The following is an 18,479-nucleotide window of genomic DNA, read 5'->3' on the forward strand; positions in this document are numbered from 1 at the left end:
AAGAGAGTTCATAAACATGAGGGAAATCAACTTTTTATAAGGGCAGATAGTGATAGGAAAAGGGGGAATTGTTTTAAACTAAAGGAAGGGAGATTTAGATTAAATGTCAGGGGAAAGTTTTTCCGTGAGTGGGTGTTGAGACATTGGCACAGGCTGCCCAGATAGGTTGTGGATGCTGCATCCCTGGAGGTGTTTAAGGCAAGACTGGATGGTACCCTGAGCAATTTGATCTAGAACTTAACCTAGTTGCTGGCAGCCCTGCCTGTGGCAGAAGCTTTGAAACTTGATAATCCTTGAGGTCCCTTCCAACCCAAGTCATTCTATGATTCTATGATTGTTCTATGATGATTCTCTGAAAACCAGATGTGACACAAATACCAGCTTGAGTAGCTCTGGTAAGTGAAAAGTAAGCTTCCTTCTGAAAGTAAGTGAGCAGATGAACATTCTAAAAAAGATGAGCTCCAAAAATGTAAACTGATGGAAAAACTATGTTCTCATAGAAGAAAAAGGAACCTCTCTCATCTTGAAAGTGTGAAGGACAGATTCAAGAAATCTTACGGTTTTTATGGTGGCAAATATCTAGGATAAAATGGAGCTGAAGGAGAGGAAGAGGGTTCTTTTAGATAGAAATATTTTCTTCAAAGAAACTAGCAAATGGGAAGTGCCATGAATCTTTCTCATCTTTCTCAGTGATCTACGAAAGGGAAAATGTAGGAAAGTGGATGGGAATTTTGTTTTATTTTTTTCTAACATTTTTTAGAGAATGAGTTTTTTATTCAGAGTGCAATGGAGGTATAATTAAGGTGGAAACCCTATCCTAACATACTTTGAGATCTCAATCTCAGCGTGTGTAGGTTTAAAATTATACATTTAATGGACTGTGAACAATATCTGAAGAATTTTCACCAATTGAGAAATTATTTAAATTAAAATAAAAGTAAAGCAAATACAGACCTACAAACCTTTTTTTTTTCTGTAAAGAAGATAAAGATCTTGTTGCTCCAAGATCTCCATATTCATTTGACAGTCTTGACTGCAGTGGTGTTATAAACAACATTATGCACACAAGGACTTTAGCAGCATTGCAAATACTAACGAAATCTTAAAGTACATTTGTGAGAAGTGTGTTATATTGCATACTGAACAGGCAATACATAGAGAGGCTGGGACACAAAATAAGTTCATCAAGTTCATAAGCTAAGTCTGTTGCAAAGTAAGAACAGAAAATTTTACTTTTTTCAGATTATGTCTTTCCTCTGAAATCATTATCTTATCCCTTCAGGTTTATTTAGAATTGTAATAGCCACATTGATTAATTCTCTTGCTCCTGACATAGACTGTATTCCTACATTAAATAATGAAATTTTGTAAACAGGAAAGTTTTATTAACACACACAATTGTAGAAATGAACAAAACCAGAGGAGCTTACCCAAATCCAGAAAACAAACGACAGAAGAGGAAGAAGCCATACCCCTGGACAAATGATGAAAGGAAGGCAAAGAATCCATTGACAGACATGCATATCAGGAGTGACTGTCTCCTTCCCACCTTGTCTGCCAAGCCTCCCCAGAAGAATGCCCCCACCATCATCCCAAGGTACACTATGCTACCTGCAATACACACAAAAGAAAAAGAAAAAAGAAAAAAGAAAGAAGAAGAAAAAAAAATGTTGTTTTGTGAGCTACATAACTGAGCACAATTGACCACACCAAAATAGTTATACGTATTTGAATGATTTGCTTTCAGCAGTCTCCTATGTTTACCAATTAAGAAGCACAGAGATTAATTTCTCCTTTTTCAGTGGGTAGAAATTGTATGCATAGCTTTGCAAATATACCTAGGGAGAACTAAGTACATTTGTGTCCTATTGTGTCTGCGTCATCAGCTAGTAGACACACTGAAGCTTAATTTAATTACTAAATAAGGTGCCTCTAGCTAAAACAATTAAGATACAGTCAAATAAGAGTAAATTGGAGAAAGAATGCTACCATTTCCTCAATAATAAACTGCATTCAAACTTCAAAAATTAAACCTCCCCAACAGAAATAAATTGTTTGAATATTTCCTGAATATAATTCAGTAGGGGATTAATCACTCGGAGTAAAACGTGCTAAGTCTAAAAGAAGCTGATTATGGAACAACACACACTTTCCATTTGAGATTTAAAGAACTGAAGATATCCAGCTTGATCTTTTTTTCCCTCTTGCTTCTCTGTGCAACCTTATTCAAAAAGGCAGTGTCCTGTATATATAGAAACAACAACAACAACAAACAGGAAAACATTGGAACAGTTTTGTTTTCAAATAATTTTACACAGACACATTACCATTTAGCTAAATACACTTGAATGAGATGGAGATTTCTTATTTTGAGGTCACTTTTTTTGTAAAGTTTGTGTGATTTTCAAAGCAAAATTGTTTCCCATAGAGAATAAAAACCTGAACCATCTGACCATCAATTTCTTAGCATGTTAAGTATACACTATTTAATTTCTAGAGATGAACCTTCTATGGCACAGTGGAAGAGAAAGCACAGCACACCAAGCAGAGCGTCAGAAGAAGTTCCCAAACTTTGGGCAGATACAACCAGACTTGTATTTTGTTAGATATATGTACTATTTCTTATTCTACCTACTTTTTCGCTGAGCTTCCCAGATAGTGTTTTATCTATCTAATGGTTGCTACCATCTTGTAAGAAGAATTTAAATGTAAAGTAGCCGGAAGCAGCTAAAGCAATGGGGATGCCTTGTCTCGTGTCTCTTTTCGGTCAGCCGTAAGAACTGACCGTAAGCTCTGTTTGGCTTCAGTTACTATTGCGTAAAGTTCTGGACTCCAAAAGAATCACCTCTGCCCTGCAGAAAGTAGCTAGAAGGGAAGGAAAATGGAAAAAATAAATATTTGGTCTTTTTAAGCTGAATATTAACATAGACAGAGGTTTCTCGTTGGTACTTTGACACTTGGAATTCCATATATTACATCTGAAGTACTAACCTCTGAAGGGTCTCATGCATCCTAAAATGTACCTGCACCTCCTCGTGTTTTGTACGCACAGTGTACACACTGTGCTACTTTCTTATGAGGCATCATTTTAAAGCACTCAATGTAACACACATTGTTATGTTTATATTGGCATGATGCAGTTGTATTTCAGTAGGTTAATGTGTTGTTTCTACTACATCTATGACAACTATAAACCTGCATATACATTCACAGTGGCTACTTCAGTGGAATGCAAGTGATGCAAGTGTTGGACTACAATTTCTTGCATTTTCCTTCCTTGCATTTTAAAATTTTTGGTAATAATAATTATGTTATTTTTATTTCAAGTAGTACATAGAAAACAGTAGTATAAAGATGATTAGTATCCGCTAGTTTCTTGTAAATTCGAGGTCTCCACTGAGTAAGCAACTTCTGATGCTGTCTCTGAGCCCTAATTTTACATTTTGAACTATAAGTTACCGTGAAGGATTTGTAAAACCACATAGAGAAAATTCTTCTAAATTTAATCTGTAAGAGGTTCATGCAGTCTATCTAGTCAAGAAAGTACATGGAATACTGTTCTGAGTAGCAGGTAGGCATAGTAATTCAGAAATATGAATAAGCATGAAACATTCACCATGCATCAAAATACTAATAGAATTAATACTTAAAAACAGAGACCAAATTTCTATCCTTTGTATTTTTTCATTCTCTGTATAATTCAAATAACTTCTAAACTGTGCCTCCAACGGTAATATAAACCCACATATATTTATGTATGTATATATGAATTTTGTATACAGAAGCAGTAACCAGAGCGGATTATTTTTTTTGTCTGTTCCTATTTGGTCTGTTCAACTTAAATTAAGTCAGCCTAACAAAATCTGTAATTCAGATAATGAATTCTACCTGCTTTGGTTGTCTGGACCAAATGAATATCCATCACTCAAAGTGGAATCTTTGAAACAGAGGAAAACAGCTATCACTTTTGCATTCAGCTGTTGTTTCAGCCAATACAAAAAATAAGAAGAGTGTATTTCTAGACTGTCTTCTCCTTAAGTCCCTAAGGATCACATGATGGATCCACTGTTGATGATCACAGAAGCATTTTTTTACTCTTGCAAGACCAGTAAGTTCCTTAAGAACAGCAGTCATATGTCTTCTCAAAAGACCTTTTATTGGTGGACACTTTTTTACTGTCACTATGACCTTAGTTTTTCTTAATCAAGGCGTACTAATGAGAATATAGGTAAACTTTGAGGTGGTGAGGCACTGGCACAGCTGCCCTGAGAAGCTGTGGATGCCCCATCCCTGGAGTCATTCAAAACCAGGTTGGATGGGGCCCTGGGCACCCTGATCTCGTGGGTGGCTGCCTTGCACATGGCAGGGGGGTTGGAACTAGATGATCCTTAAGGTCCATTTCAATCCAAGGCATTCTATCACTCTATGATAAGTTCAGAATTTGCTGAAATCATAAAATACCTTTGTTCTCTTTAATTTGGTAGTTTAGTCCACGAAGGACAGAGACATGACAGTATTCTCCCTAGTTAATGGGGTTTGACAGCAGATCTTCATCGGGTTCTTCATTCTCATCAGATACTAAGGTACTAAGCACATACAAGCACATATACATTTTTCTGGTGCTAGAGACACAAAATTTAGTGGAAGGACTTGACATACTTCAACTACTATAGTATCTCTCCTGTGGGCAGGACTACTCTACCACACTTCACGTGGATCAGTGCTCATAAGTAGTTTAGAAATTATATCCAGCAGAGCTGGCACTTATGCATAAATATAATTGAAAGAACTTAGCAAAAATAGTTCAATGGCTGCACTGAGAGCAGATCAATTTCAAAAGGCAACTAAAGTTCTGATATGTACTGATATATCTGATTCATACTCTTAAATTCTTTATTACTTCATATCACATACTTGCATGCCATCGGCTTTCCCAGTCTTCAATCAAATATCAGAAATACTCATAGTAAGCCAGTCAAATATTTAGACATATATTTGCACTGATATCTCTGAAGAGATTTATGCATGTAATTTTAATCTTACTGGGTAGCTACATTTCTCATGCTGTACAGAAACATCAAATTCTCCTCAAAAACATTAAATGTTAAAATAAAAGTTAAATTATCCTATCGACTGTAGAATCATAGAATCTGTATTTATTTTGTACACTTTTCATAAATTGCATGTTACATTTTGCATATTGCAGTAATTAGTAACAGTAAATAGGTAAAAATTAACTATCTTCTTGTTTGCCATTAACTTTTAAAACAAGTAGTTGTCATAAAAACAGTAATTCTATGGGCATATGTATATGTATTCAGGTCTTAGTGTCACATGACATCTTGAGGCAGGTTTTTCCTCTTTCTCAGCATCTACTACTCATTAGAAAACTAGCTGCATTTCATTTTCCTTCAGGTACACCAGCCTAAAAGAAAGCTCCTCTAAAGAAGTTAGTTCATAGTAGCAGGAGGCACACTGTTTTTGCATCTAGTATGAGTATAGAAACATATTTTAAAAATAATAAAGTTCATTTTAAAATACAAAGAAACTAGTGACACCCATCATACGTTTTCATTTTCCCCATGAAGTAAGGAGTAATCTCAAAAAACTCCATCATCTGGTGGAAAGTTACTGAGAAGACACGTGGCAGATAAAAAGAAGCATTCCATACTAAGACGAATATTCTTCAATCAAGCTGTAAAAACCTGTATCTTCCTCCAACAGCAGAACTTCTATATGCTTCAATGATTTTTCCCATTGGACAAATGTATAAAATATACAAATGTTTCCTTTTCATATGGGGAGCTGTCTTTCAACAGAGCAGCCAATTGCCCATGCATAAAGTTTTCTAGAAGTTTATTTTTATTCTGAGGCTCTGTTGTTAGAAGGGACAGTGTAAGCATCTGTTAAAATAAATTACTTAGTATGATAATTCATTTTGCTTATTTTATAAGAATTATACTGTACTTTAGTCAGTGTTCTTATTTTTCCAGAGATCTTCCTATACATTATTGTTCAGAGTATAATAGCTTACAGTGGAGAACTTGAATACGTATAAATAACATGAGCAAGAATATCCTGGTTTATCTTTGTTTTCACTCAGATAAGCAGTATGCCAAGAGATTAAAGGTTATAATCTTTCACAGATAGAGTTATTATCTATCAGTAATTTCTTTGATCAGAAAAACTGAAAAGAATTGCAGCCAGTACAAAAATTTTCTTCAATCAAATATAGCATCTAATTAGATTTTCATAATGGGAGCTAATTAAAGCAAACACTCTTTCATTAAGATGAGGACAAACATAAGAAAACTGTAATTACTTTAGAATTAGTAAAAGATCTCCATTTCTTAGAGCCATTGTCTTTGCAAGTCTAAAACCACCTGTATAGTTCATGGATTATGCAGTTTCTTACTATCCAGTGCAGATGCTTAATTACATATTCATTTTGAAGCTTTTTGTTATTCTACTTAGTATGTGTCTACAAACAGTCAATTCCATCTTAACCATTATTAGAATTATTTTAATAACGACTGTAGTAACACAGTTTATCTGTTTAAACATATGAAAGGCATAAAGCCATTTTAAAATGAACACCAAATCTCTTCAGTCTCATTATAAAAGTTTATGAAATGTCAGTGATACTGCAGCGATTCTTGGACCTTTGAGTGTGACTCACAGCTCAGTAACCTATATGGTTAATTTTTGAATGGTGGCAAAACTTTGCAGAACAGAATATAGCATTTATGATTTTTTGTTTGTTTTATCATGTAATCCAGAAAACATGACGGATATCCTTCACAGGCTATAAAAAAGGACATTTTCACTTTCACTGAGAAAGGAAGATGCTAAATGCCAGTGACATCAAGAAAAGACAACTTCATCTTCTCTTCTGAAATATTTTGGTCAATGTAGAAACATCAAAGGTTTCACTAAGCAATAAAACTCAGAAATACTATTTCATCCAAATCATTTGTAAAGTTGTTTATTAATTTTCAAATGTCTGTTTCCACAGTATTTATATAGGAAAAGAACTCATGCTTATAAGACAAATTGTCCCTCTACTGTATCAACAAAAAAGAGGAAAAGAAGTACAGAGAATCTTCTTATGCCATTTTTGAAAGTACCTACAAAACATCTGAAGGCATTCAGTCTGGTACCAACTCAGGAATTTCACATAAATTGAAATCAAGTGAACCATATCTGAAATGTATCTGGTTCACAGACAAAACGATCCTGTTCTCAGCCTGTAAAGACGAACTGCAATATTTGATACAGGAACTCAACCATGAAAGTTGGGAAAATGGAACTGAAAGCAAATTTGAGCAAAGGAAAGATCACACTCAGCTGACCAGTGCAAATGGGAAAAAGAAAAAAAAAAAGTATCTCAATAATTCTATCTGCAAAGCTATTTGCAGTCTCTAAGTTACCAGGGGAAAAAAAAAAAAAAACCAAAACAGAAAACAACATGATAAGCAAACCAGAAAACTCAGAGCATAGAGGTCTGTAATGTTGTGACAATCATAATTTGATGGCCAATTTAATCAAAGGAAAATTGTCATGAGATACCCAAGTACTATACCTTTAAAGAGAAGGAAAAAGAAGCTCCATGACTACTGAACATCGATGTGGCAGTGAAAAAAAATGCAATATATTGAATAGAAATTTAAAACAAACAGGCAAAGCAAAGCAAAACAAAACCAAGAAAAGTGACATTGTTTCCATATTTTTTTCACTTTCAAAAGGATCAACTCCAAATTTGCCAGAATACTAAATTGGAAAGAGGTTGTCAGTAACACACTAAGAAACCTCAAAACGTATGAAGACAACTGACTGTAAGTGAATGGGACTCATGGCATACTCAGAAGGCAGATAGTATGTAACAGAAGACAAAATTTGATGAATGAAAATTTTAGGTCAGATTTGATCTAAAATTTTGGTCAAACATTGGAACAGTGTTCCAAGAGATGTGGTTGATGTTCCGTGCTTGTCAGTGGTCAAGAGGCAGTTGTAAAATGTCCTCAACAACACGCTGTAACTTTTGGTTCACCCTGAAGGGGTCAGGCAGTTGGACTATTCCATTACGTTCCATACCGTTCCATTCCGTTCCATTCCATTCCATGATGCTGAGACTAAGATAAAAGTGGTATCACAGCACAGCTACCCAAGCTTGTCACCCAATGGTGTGCTTACAAAGTTCAAAGCTAAGGCAGGAAGACAATTTTGTTAGCTGGGAGGAAAGAATAAGTGAGGACAAATCTGTAGTCTCCACAGACACACACACACACAAAAAAACAAACAACCACAGATTGTCCAGAAATACAACTTTTGTGTATTTCCACGTCAGATCTATACCAGCCTATGTCAGCTCTGGGAGGGATTACAGAGGTGAAAATCTGTAGATGGAAAGGTTTTGCCATAGCTTTTCTAGTGTTCTATCAGAAGTACTACTCGTGTGCAAATCAAATGTCCCATATCGATCACTTGCAGAAATGTTATTCAGCTATTATTTGCTGGTTTTCACTGGCATGTTTATATTAAATTTATGGGCCTCACATGTTCACAGTTTACTTACTTCATGTATCTAGGGTGTGAGCTTTGCAACCTGAAATGTTTGAGGTCTAAGGCTAAGTTTCATTCCAGAATGTAAAAATAGCATTTCATTTCCCTATTCCCTCTCATTAGGCTTATGAGGCTTTATTTTCCTTTTTCTTTTTTTTTTTCTTTTTTCTTTTTTGTGTGTGTATGTTTGTGTGTGTATTAAGTGCAAACAATATGATTTAGCTTTGAATCTTTATGTTGTCTGTTAGTTTACATTTGTATACTTCTGTGTTGTTGACACTGGTTAAAGGCTCTGTATGCTATTATCTCTCCATACAATTCTAGGGACTGTTACTTCATTGTATACCAAAATTTGCAGAAGTGTGCTGATTTTTATATATATATATACACAAGTATATATATATGCAGTGTCTTCACAGATGAGTTTCCTATGTACTCATAAATTCTTTTAATTAAAACAATGCAATGACTAGAAGAATAACTATTCCTGCATTTCTTCAGATCTAAATTAGATATACTAATAAATGCATAGAAGCTTAGTAATTACAGATGTCGTGACAGGTAACAGATTATTCAGTGAACAGAGAATTTTCTTCACAGCTGTATTTTCTGATAAGGGGGCAAAACTGAGAGCATGGTAATCCAATACCTTTGCATTAGATCATCTTTATCACTTCTGTTTCATGAATGTTGTCATGTCAGTAACAAATTATTAAAAAAGTACAAACTACTACCTGATGTCAGTACAATTTAATTTATTCTGTAACAATTTTCTCAGAAGAAAAAGCAGGTCAAAGTTATTCCATTTTCTTCATTAGAATCATTTTCAGACTGAGTACTGGTAGTGATCATTGTAGCAAACAGCAGTGCACACTGCTATTTTATACTACTCTTGCTTGTCTAGATAAATCAATAATGCATTACAGATAAAAAGACCAATGCAGTACTTCCTTGGTTGTCACAGCATAAATAATTAATCAGCACTTAAATTTAGCAACACAGGCCTGTAAGAAGCAGACAATATTTGGTATTTTTCTTCCTATATACACAGCATTTTTAAAATATGGTTGTTACCAATATCAATATGTAGAACGCATTTTTAGCAAAAACTTGGGTAATCCCACATGTTGATGTGAGGCTGTTGACAGATTCTCTAGGTGCTATAACTGAACATATGATTTTCGTGCTATCTTCTCCTGTGATCCGATCATTCCTTCTGGCATTAGGAAGAAAATCCTAACAGACAAGCCTCAGATAAAACACATCCAGTTAAGTTTAGCTAACCTAATACCCCTAATTCCTGGTTGTCTTCCCCTGTGACTACAGAGGTTCCTCTGGATTTTGCTCTTCTCAGATTTAGATGCTAAATTCGGTGCACTCTTCACCCAGCTCTGAATTGACCCTGTCATGCCAGAAATTACTGTGACTTCGCAATTTGAAATGCACTTCCATGGAAATCCCGAGAATCAGAATGATTATAAATGCTGCGTGTCATTGAACGGTGCACAGCACTTGCTGAGTGATGTGCTAGGATTAATTAAATTTCAAAGTAAAAAAAAAAAAAAAAAGGAATAATTTTCACTAAAGCTTTAAATTGTCCACACAGCAGTCATCTGCATTAATCATCTCATTTCATATCAAAACCGTTCATTTTGGCTACAAGTTTTATTGCCTGAATGTTAATTCCTTACTTGCCTAGTCCTGCTTCTGACTCAGAGCAGAGTCTATAAATATCACTAACTTTTAATTAGTGCTGAACTATAACAAAAGTAACAAGCTACAAAATATGTATATATATCTCTATACTTACAGGAGAATTTAACACAACAGATCAAAGAACTAATCAGTAAGATTACACTTCTAGCAAAGGGATCTATGCAACAATAAAACTAACAGATGTTTACTTCTTCAGCATTTAATCAACAGCTATGTTCTAGTACTGTGCAAACTTTTTTTCCTTGTAAATGGGACAAACCAACTTTTTTTATTTTCCTCCATCTTGTAGTGGCTGTTATCACCTCTTCTTTATAATGCAGTGAAAAGGTGAAGGGAGGAGACACAAAGCCAAAAAATAGACAAATACCATAAACCTGGAAAATTCTGACTTCCATTGGCTTCAAAAAGCAAAACAAATCAACAAAGAAAAGAACCAAGACACTGAATTAGAGACTTGAATTAGATTCACTTTTATCAGGAGCCAGTCACGAGAATTACCAAGCGTCTGAAACATCTCTCACAGCCTCTGACATGAAACAAGTTTTCCCTCACCTCACACAACCAGCACAAGAGTGAAAAAGGGAACTCCCATTGCTAATGATCACACTTCTTCGTGCTTCCCCACACACCATCAGAGAAATAGATTAACAAAACCAGGCTGATAAATAACAGATCAGGATAATTCCCTGTGGGATACCCATATCCCTGCTGATGCTTTTTCATTAACAGGCTTATTTAATTACTAATTTATGATGGTGCCAGTGGGCAGAGTTATATTTTCTGCATGGAAAACTGTTTAGGTGACTGTATACATCTGTTCACAATCTCCATTTAAGAAGACTTGCTCATGGCAACTTCAGAACCAACCAACCCTGACACCCTGAGCTCCAGGATATCAGGAAAGTACTCGTGCACCATGGAAACAAAGTCTGACAAATGCCACATAAAAACTCTTCCCAGAAGTTGGAAATCAGAAAGAAGTGGGACTGTCAGCTAAGGGAGTTTCCTTTCTCAGTCACGTGCTGTTGTGCATTAAGTGAGGAAGGCCAAGTCTGTTGTCAGATGCTGCGGGAAGTGCATGAGCGCAAAATGTTAAGTTCATCTCTTAAGCCCAGGCAAGGCTCTGCACTGCTAACCAGTAGATAGCAAATATTATCTGTCTGGCTGATGCGACATGAAGCTTTCAAATTGACTATAGTTGGCTGTCCTTGGGAATGTAGAACCTTATATATGTAAAGCTGATATCATCACCATTTCTTAACTTCCCTAGTTTGTATTGCCATCCTATCTTTCTACCATCCTGAAAGAACAAACTTCTGTCAGCCTCATAAACTGTTTTTTTTAAGACTGTTTTTTTAACTCCGTTCATTACACATTTATCCTAGAAAAGTTTACTTGTTAAGATAAGCTAGAATAATCTAACATATAAAATGTGTCATCAAAGCCTCTTATATTTTCCACTAAGTGGATCAAAGATTAGAAGATACTGGCTAAAAAGGCGACCAGTTTAAGAGTGCTAGGGAACAATTCCATGACCATTGTACAGTCAGAGGTAGGGAAGAAGACAACAGTTTATTTTCTTTCCCATCTAGAAGTTCGAGTAGTAAGAAAAGTTGGACAAAATGTAAAATCTGAGATTCTTCAATGAAAAAGTTAATCAAAGTTTCAGTCACATAGCATATCTGTGATTCATTCCTTCCAGACACAGTGTGTCCTGTTAACTTGTAGTGCCTGTAGTGCAAAACCTTGCATTTGAAAGGTGAATGTAACATGTTGAAAAATGCTTAAGAATGAATGAAAAAATAAACTTTCAAATATGTGATTAAATAATAGCATCCTGGAAAGACTACTAACCACCATTATGACTACTGTTAAACAAGTACTTGCATGAATAGTTTAAAAAATACCAGCTTGTCATATTCATTTATCTATTTTAGTAGTAGCTCAGTATCACTTCTTCATTTAAATATTTGTACATTTCTATTATAGTGACTTTGATTCTGCATTAGCTATGTAAGCAGCAATTGTCCATGCATTCGAAATTAAACCAAACTACTGTTTCAAAGGACACAGGTACATACAGTGAGAATAGATGTGCCAATCACAGTGAAAGAATTATGTCTGGATTAAAATGCAGTCAGAGTAGGGGGAAAAAGTTAACTGCAGGCAGTACATTCATATAAACAAACCAAAGCTCTAGGATAAGTAGCTTATTCAAATCTGACACATCTTAGCATTCAAGTGGCTCCCAATAGTTGAAATACTGATAGTATGATATAAAATGGTCAGTAAGAAAGTTTGAAAGCTTCTAAAATACCTGATTGATTAAGCCCATAGGTAAAATGCATTGGAAAAAGTTTACTCAGACGTGACAAAAAGCCATTAAATCATGTTTGTTCTACATCTTAATGAGGTTCATTAACACAGTCTTTGTAAAAATATTTTGTCTTCTTGCTGGAGAGCTCATGAGTCCTCCCTTTCATTTCAGAGCTTAAAATTTGATACAAGATGCAGAATTCGTATCAGCAGGGTAGATGGGGGGAGAACAGTTGCTGTTGTCTACTTTGACTTCAGCAAGGTCTTTGATACTGTCTCACACGACATCCTGATAATGAAGCTGAGAAAGCGTGGGATAGATGAGCGGATGATGAGGTGGGTTGAGAACTGACTGACTGGCTGAGCTCAGAGGGTGGTGATTGGTGTTGAAGACTCGTGACTAGTGGTGTTCCCTAGGGGTCAGTCCTGGGTCCGGTCTTGCTCAGTATCTTCACTGATGACCTCGACGAGGGGATAGTGTCCACCCTCAGCAACTACACCGATGATACAAAGCAGGGAGGAGTGTCTGACACACCAGAAGGCTATACTGCCATTCAGCAAGACCTGGACAGACTGGGCAGCTGAGCAGCAGGAAAGCAGATGAGGTTTAACAAAAGCAAGTGTAGAGTCTTGCATCTGGAAAGGAATAATTGCAAGTATCAGTACAGGTTGGGGCATGACCAGCTGGAGAGGAGCTCTGCAGAGGGGGACCTGGGGTCCTGGTGGACAACAGGTTGGCAACAAGCCAGCAGTGTGCCCTGGTGGCCAAGATCCTGGGGTGCATTAAAAGGACAGTGGCCATCAGATCAAGGGAGGTGATCCTCCCCCTCTACTCTGCCCTGGTCAGGCCTCACCTGGAATACTGTATCTAGTTCTGGGCTCTCTGGTACAAAAAAGACATGGTTCTCCTGGAGAGAGTCCAGTGGAGGGCCACGAAGATGATAAAAGGCCAGGAGCATCTCCCCTGTGAGGACAGGCTGGATGAGCTGGGTCTGTTCAGCCTTGAGAAAAAAAGACTCAGAGGGGATCTTACTAACGTTTATAAATGTCTTAAGTGTGGAAGGCAAAGGGACGTGGCCAACCTCTTTTCAGTGGTCTGTGGGGACAGGACAAGGGGAAATGGCCTTGAGCTTGAGCATAGGAAGTTCTGCACCAATATGCGAAGGACCTTCTTCGCAGTGAAGGGTGTCAGAGCCCTGGAACAGGCTGCCCAGGGAGGTTTTGGATTCTCCTTCTCTGGAGAATCCAGGAGACTTGCCTGGACACCTACCTGAGCAGCCTGCTGTAAGGAGCCTCCTTTGCAGGGGAGGTGGACTCGATGGTCTCTGGAGGTCCTTTCCAACCCCTGCAATTCTGTCGTTCTGTGATTCAGAGCTACAAATACTCAGACGATTATACATGTGAAGAAATGAAAGCTCTGGGTTGTAAAGTAACTGTTTTGCAGAATTATCCAGAACAGAACCTTGAAAAAAATGCACCACCATATCCAAAATGTTCAGTTTAGTTAAAAGACTGGATCTGACGCATTGATTTAAGAAGAGATATATCATCAGCCAGAGATGCCGTGGCAGTTGAAGGAGGGAAGAAAGAGTGATGGTGACAACGAAATTAAACATGGGAAATCACCATAGCCCTCAGGCTTTTCCTTTGGGAGGCATTTCCTTCTTTCTGCCATTTTTGTAAGATTATGTGCTTGCGTGTGACATGAATGGTAAAATCACTGGTCTGAGATTGGACAGGCAGAAAATAACCTGCAGTGCCTAAAAGAACAGTCCAGTAATTTTTAAGCTTTAGACAGCATCAGTCACTGAGACAAAGATTTTAGGATAACTGCAAACAAAATTATTTAGCTTTATTTATGTATGCAGATAAACGATACAGGCATATTTGCACATGTTGCTAAAACACGCTTGTAACAGGCTCGTTAGATGCAGAAGTATCTTAATGGCTACTTATACAATCTTCACAAGTACATACATTATCCTAATTACAGGCTATAATTTTCATCATCAAAATAAAAGCGAGTTTCCAATATCGACTGTACTCACTGAATTCAGCTGAAGTAAGCACAGCTTAAATCTCGAAAAATGTTATATTCTGGCAATGAATGGTTGGCTCAAAAATTTGCCCACTGATTTACTAGCTCAACATACAGTGGTTTTATCTCTTTGGCATTATTCCAAGGTATGCAAGTACAGTAATGTCCTTTAATTAAAAAAAAAAAAAAAAAAGAAAGAAAAGATAATGCTACTTACAGAGTTCTCAAAAAATAAGTTGGATAAAACAGCAAGTGGCCCTGCAATGCAGTCACTGTGAGTTGTTTTTTATTATATTTGTTACTCAGGTTGAATCTGCATGACTGGAAGGGGTACTGAGCCAAAGAAATACTATATTTAACCCCACACTGTGTGGGGTTAACAGTGAACCTCTTAAAAGTGGAAAGTGAACATGTAGGTTGATGCTCAGCTTGTAGTCCTCAGTAAAGCTGCATGCAGGAACCATGTGAAAGAGAAAAAACAGCTGACCTGGTGGTGTTTTTCTCCCTAATAGCACGGTGGTTTGGCAGGGAGAAAATCACTCTGAAAAGGAGGGCAGCTGGAAACCACCTTAAACTACTGGCTTACAGAAGCCTGTAGCCTCTCTGCTAGCAGAACACACTGCATTTTGCTAATGTTTTGAATTCATGCTTCCATATATCATCTCATTACCAGCCCACAGCATTCCCTGAGACAAGTTCAGTCTGCCTCTTAGCAGGCAAAAATCACATCACATACACTCTACTGTGTCTCTTTTCTTTTCCCCTCTGAAAAGAAAAAGAAACACAACCATCATCTTCACTGCTCCAAACAGTACAGCTGGTTAGAACAGAGGAGGATCTGTCTCTTTAATTTTTCTCCCTCAAATAGTTGTGGTTGGAAGGTAGGCAGAAAAAGCAGAGCCATAGGTGTACTTTACTGATGTCACTGTAAGAGAGCTGTACTATACCAGAGGTGAAAAGCATGCATGATGGCATTTGTATTTCTCACATCTTCTGAAGAAATAAGTGTTAATCTTACAAACCAGTTTTCACCCTGTTCTGCATTATTTAGCATACATTTAAATTATTGCAGGTCTATTTTCAAATATTTCTAGTGCTACAAAAGGTTTATTACTACTATTAGCAGTAAATGCAATTAACTCCGTTATTTCAGCAAGATTCCCCACGCTCTAAAGTCTGCAATGGTTACAGTAACTGCTATTAACCTGTATGCATTTCTTGTCAATACAATAACGTTCAGAACCACATACCACATAAGTACTTAACATTTTGACATCTGTGAAACATTCACGAAAATTATACCTTGGCCAACACTTCACATTTAAAATGAAGCCTAATTTTTTTTTTTTTTTCAAAAGAGTGATTAATTTTAGCGTGCTCTCCAAAATATTAAAGAAAGCATAAAAATCTACTTGAAGTCATCTTAATCTGAATCTCCACAACTGGAGAAGCCTCTCCAAAAAGAAATTTTGCTCAGTAAACTACATGAAGGATACCCAGGGGAACCACAGCATGAGAATAACAATAGAATTCCACATTTGTACATGTGCTTAAGTTTCTAAGGATATGTGCGAGGGATCTGTGGATTTAGTTAGGCAGTTAGACAATTTGGAGAATCCCATCAGACACGTAGATGCATGAATACTTACAAAATAGTCCAGACCCATTTCCTTCAGCCCTTTATTCAATATTCGCTGTAAATCTGCACTTCCAGATTTCTGCCAAAGCCATGCAAAATGCATATAGGCTCAGGAAGAGAACAAATTGCTCATGCCACATGATCTTGCCTAAAGGTATTTCAGCCCTACTCTTTGTACTTACCAGCAACTCTGTGTATAACTCATGAGTCCAGTATTCCATTTAAGATACTGGCCTCTGAAAAAGATGGTAGTTATAATACAACTGGCTTACCTGTTGTCAGGTGTTCTTAGCAGAAATGCAAAAAAAACCCAACCAACCAACCAACCAATCAACCAACCAACCAACCAAACAAACAAAATAAAGGTTTAAGGAAAATAATCGCTTAACCCTGTGACTTTCATATTGATTTTTTGTGTGAAAGTCTTCCACCTTGGTGGAAGAGGATTAGATCAGAGGATCCAGTCCTGTTTAACATCTTCATTAATGATCTAGACAACAGTGATAGTGCATCCTCATTAAACTTGCAGATAACGTGAAACTGGGAGGAGTGGATGACTCACCAAAGGGCCATGCAGCCATACAGAGGGACCTCAACAGCCTGGAGAGGCTGACCGACAGGAACCTTCCTGAGTTCAACAAGAAGTGAAGAGTTCTGCACTTGGGGAGGAAGGAACAACCCCAGGCATCAGCACACATGGAATCCACCCAGCTGGAAAGCAGCTCTGCAGGAAGGGACCTGGGAGTCCTGTTGGATGCCAACTTGAACATGAGTCAGCAATGTGCCCTCACCATAAACAGGGCTAACAGCACTCTTGGCAAAGTATTGCCAGTAGTTTAGGAGAGAAGATCCTTCCCCTCTAGTCACAATTTACGAGGCCACATCTGGGGTGCTGTGCTCAGTTCTGGGCCTCCCAGTACCAAAAAGGTGTGGACATACTGTAAACAGACCCACACACTTGGTGACAAGTTACTTTAAACTTGCAAGAGTTTAATTGCATCAGCTTCCTTGTTTTGAAGGAAACGTCAATTTAGAGAGGAAAAAAGATACATGTTGTTTTTATTTAACCCCAGAGGCATTAAGAAACCAGTTCTTAATTCTAATAAAAACTTCCTCCTTGTAATTTTATGGGCTCTGAAATACTGCTGATGATTAATCAATAGCAGAAGCTCACACAGGAGTGAATGTAGAGGGAATTTAGGAATTTATCCTGGTGCAAGTAAAACAAAAATGTGACAGAGTGGTCTTACGGATATTGCCAGATACTTTTAGTCAGCTCATGTCTTCTGATAAACCATCATGGCATGAGGAATGGATGAGGTATGAGAAATCAGGTTTTACAATTAGTTGAGTTGATGAGTGCTTTTTCAATGACAAATTAGGGTGTTCTCAGGTTATTAATGAATAGTCTAGCAAAATGCCTCAGAAATAAATGTTATGTATGCGTAAGACTTCCTCTTCATAACTCCTAGCGCTGGTCTCATGACTTTAGTATTCTAACATCAAAGTCCTCCAGATTATGGAGTTAAAATCATGAAAAAAATATGCATGTCTAGAAGACCCCAGTAAGGACGTAATTATGATGTGAAATCACAACAGCAAGGTAATTTAAATGCATAGCTGTGAGGATCTAGTTATGATCACACTGCAACACTTTCACTAAGCATTCATTGTCCTGATGAATATTTTGTATTACTGGAATTATGGTTGTGCTGTCTGCAAAGGCTGAATGTCTATATTGGTTATAAGTATTATAGTCAGCACTGTATAGAAGGGTTGCAATCTACAGTGTATTTCTACTAGCAACGGGCAAGTAATATCATTTTTAGGCAACTACTGATTAAACAACTACATTACAATGCCTCACTACACTGCATGGAGAAAAAAAAACGTGATTGGTTCCAGTGTTTTTTGTTTGTTTGTTTGTTTTATTTTTGTTTTTCAGCACCTTAATCTTTTAACATAGGATTATTTGTTTGTTAATAACAAAGAGGCTAGTGTTCTACTACTACAAAAGGAAAATACGGGAACAGCCATCACTGAACCTATATATTAGACATGATAATATATTGCTTGCACAACTAAGCCTTCCCTTAATTTTATTTTCAAGCAATAGTTTTGTCAATACATGCATAATATGAGGGATTTAATAGCTTCTGTACTGAACCATATTTAATAATTGATGGAGTCATTCCAATATACCTCAAG

The 18,479-nt window shown here is 36.9% G+C and overlaps 1 protein-coding gene across 3 annotated transcripts in view; it reads right to left on the reverse strand.

The window, feature by feature from the left end:
- The window catches only part of SV2C (synaptic vesicle glycoprotein 2C), a 101,537-nt gene that overhangs the window by 55,233 nt on the left and 27,825 nt on the right, over positions 1 to 18,479 (reverse strand). For all 3 annotated transcript variants that reach the window (XM_429151.8, XM_046905608.1, XM_046905609.1), the window contains one exon: positions 1,431 to 1,611. In XM_429151.8, the coding sequence (XP_429151.3) occupies positions 1,431 to 1,611 (181 nt within the window). The remainder of the gene's footprint in view (positions 1 to 1,430; positions 1,612 to 18,479) is intronic.

Source organism: Gallus gallus, chromosome Z (genome assembly GCF_016699485.2).
Source record: "Gallus gallus isolate bGalGal1 chromosome Z, bGalGal1.mat.broiler.GRCg7b, whole genome shotgun sequence".
Lineage (NCBI taxonomy): Eukaryota > Metazoa > Chordata > Aves > Galliformes > Phasianidae > Gallus > Gallus gallus.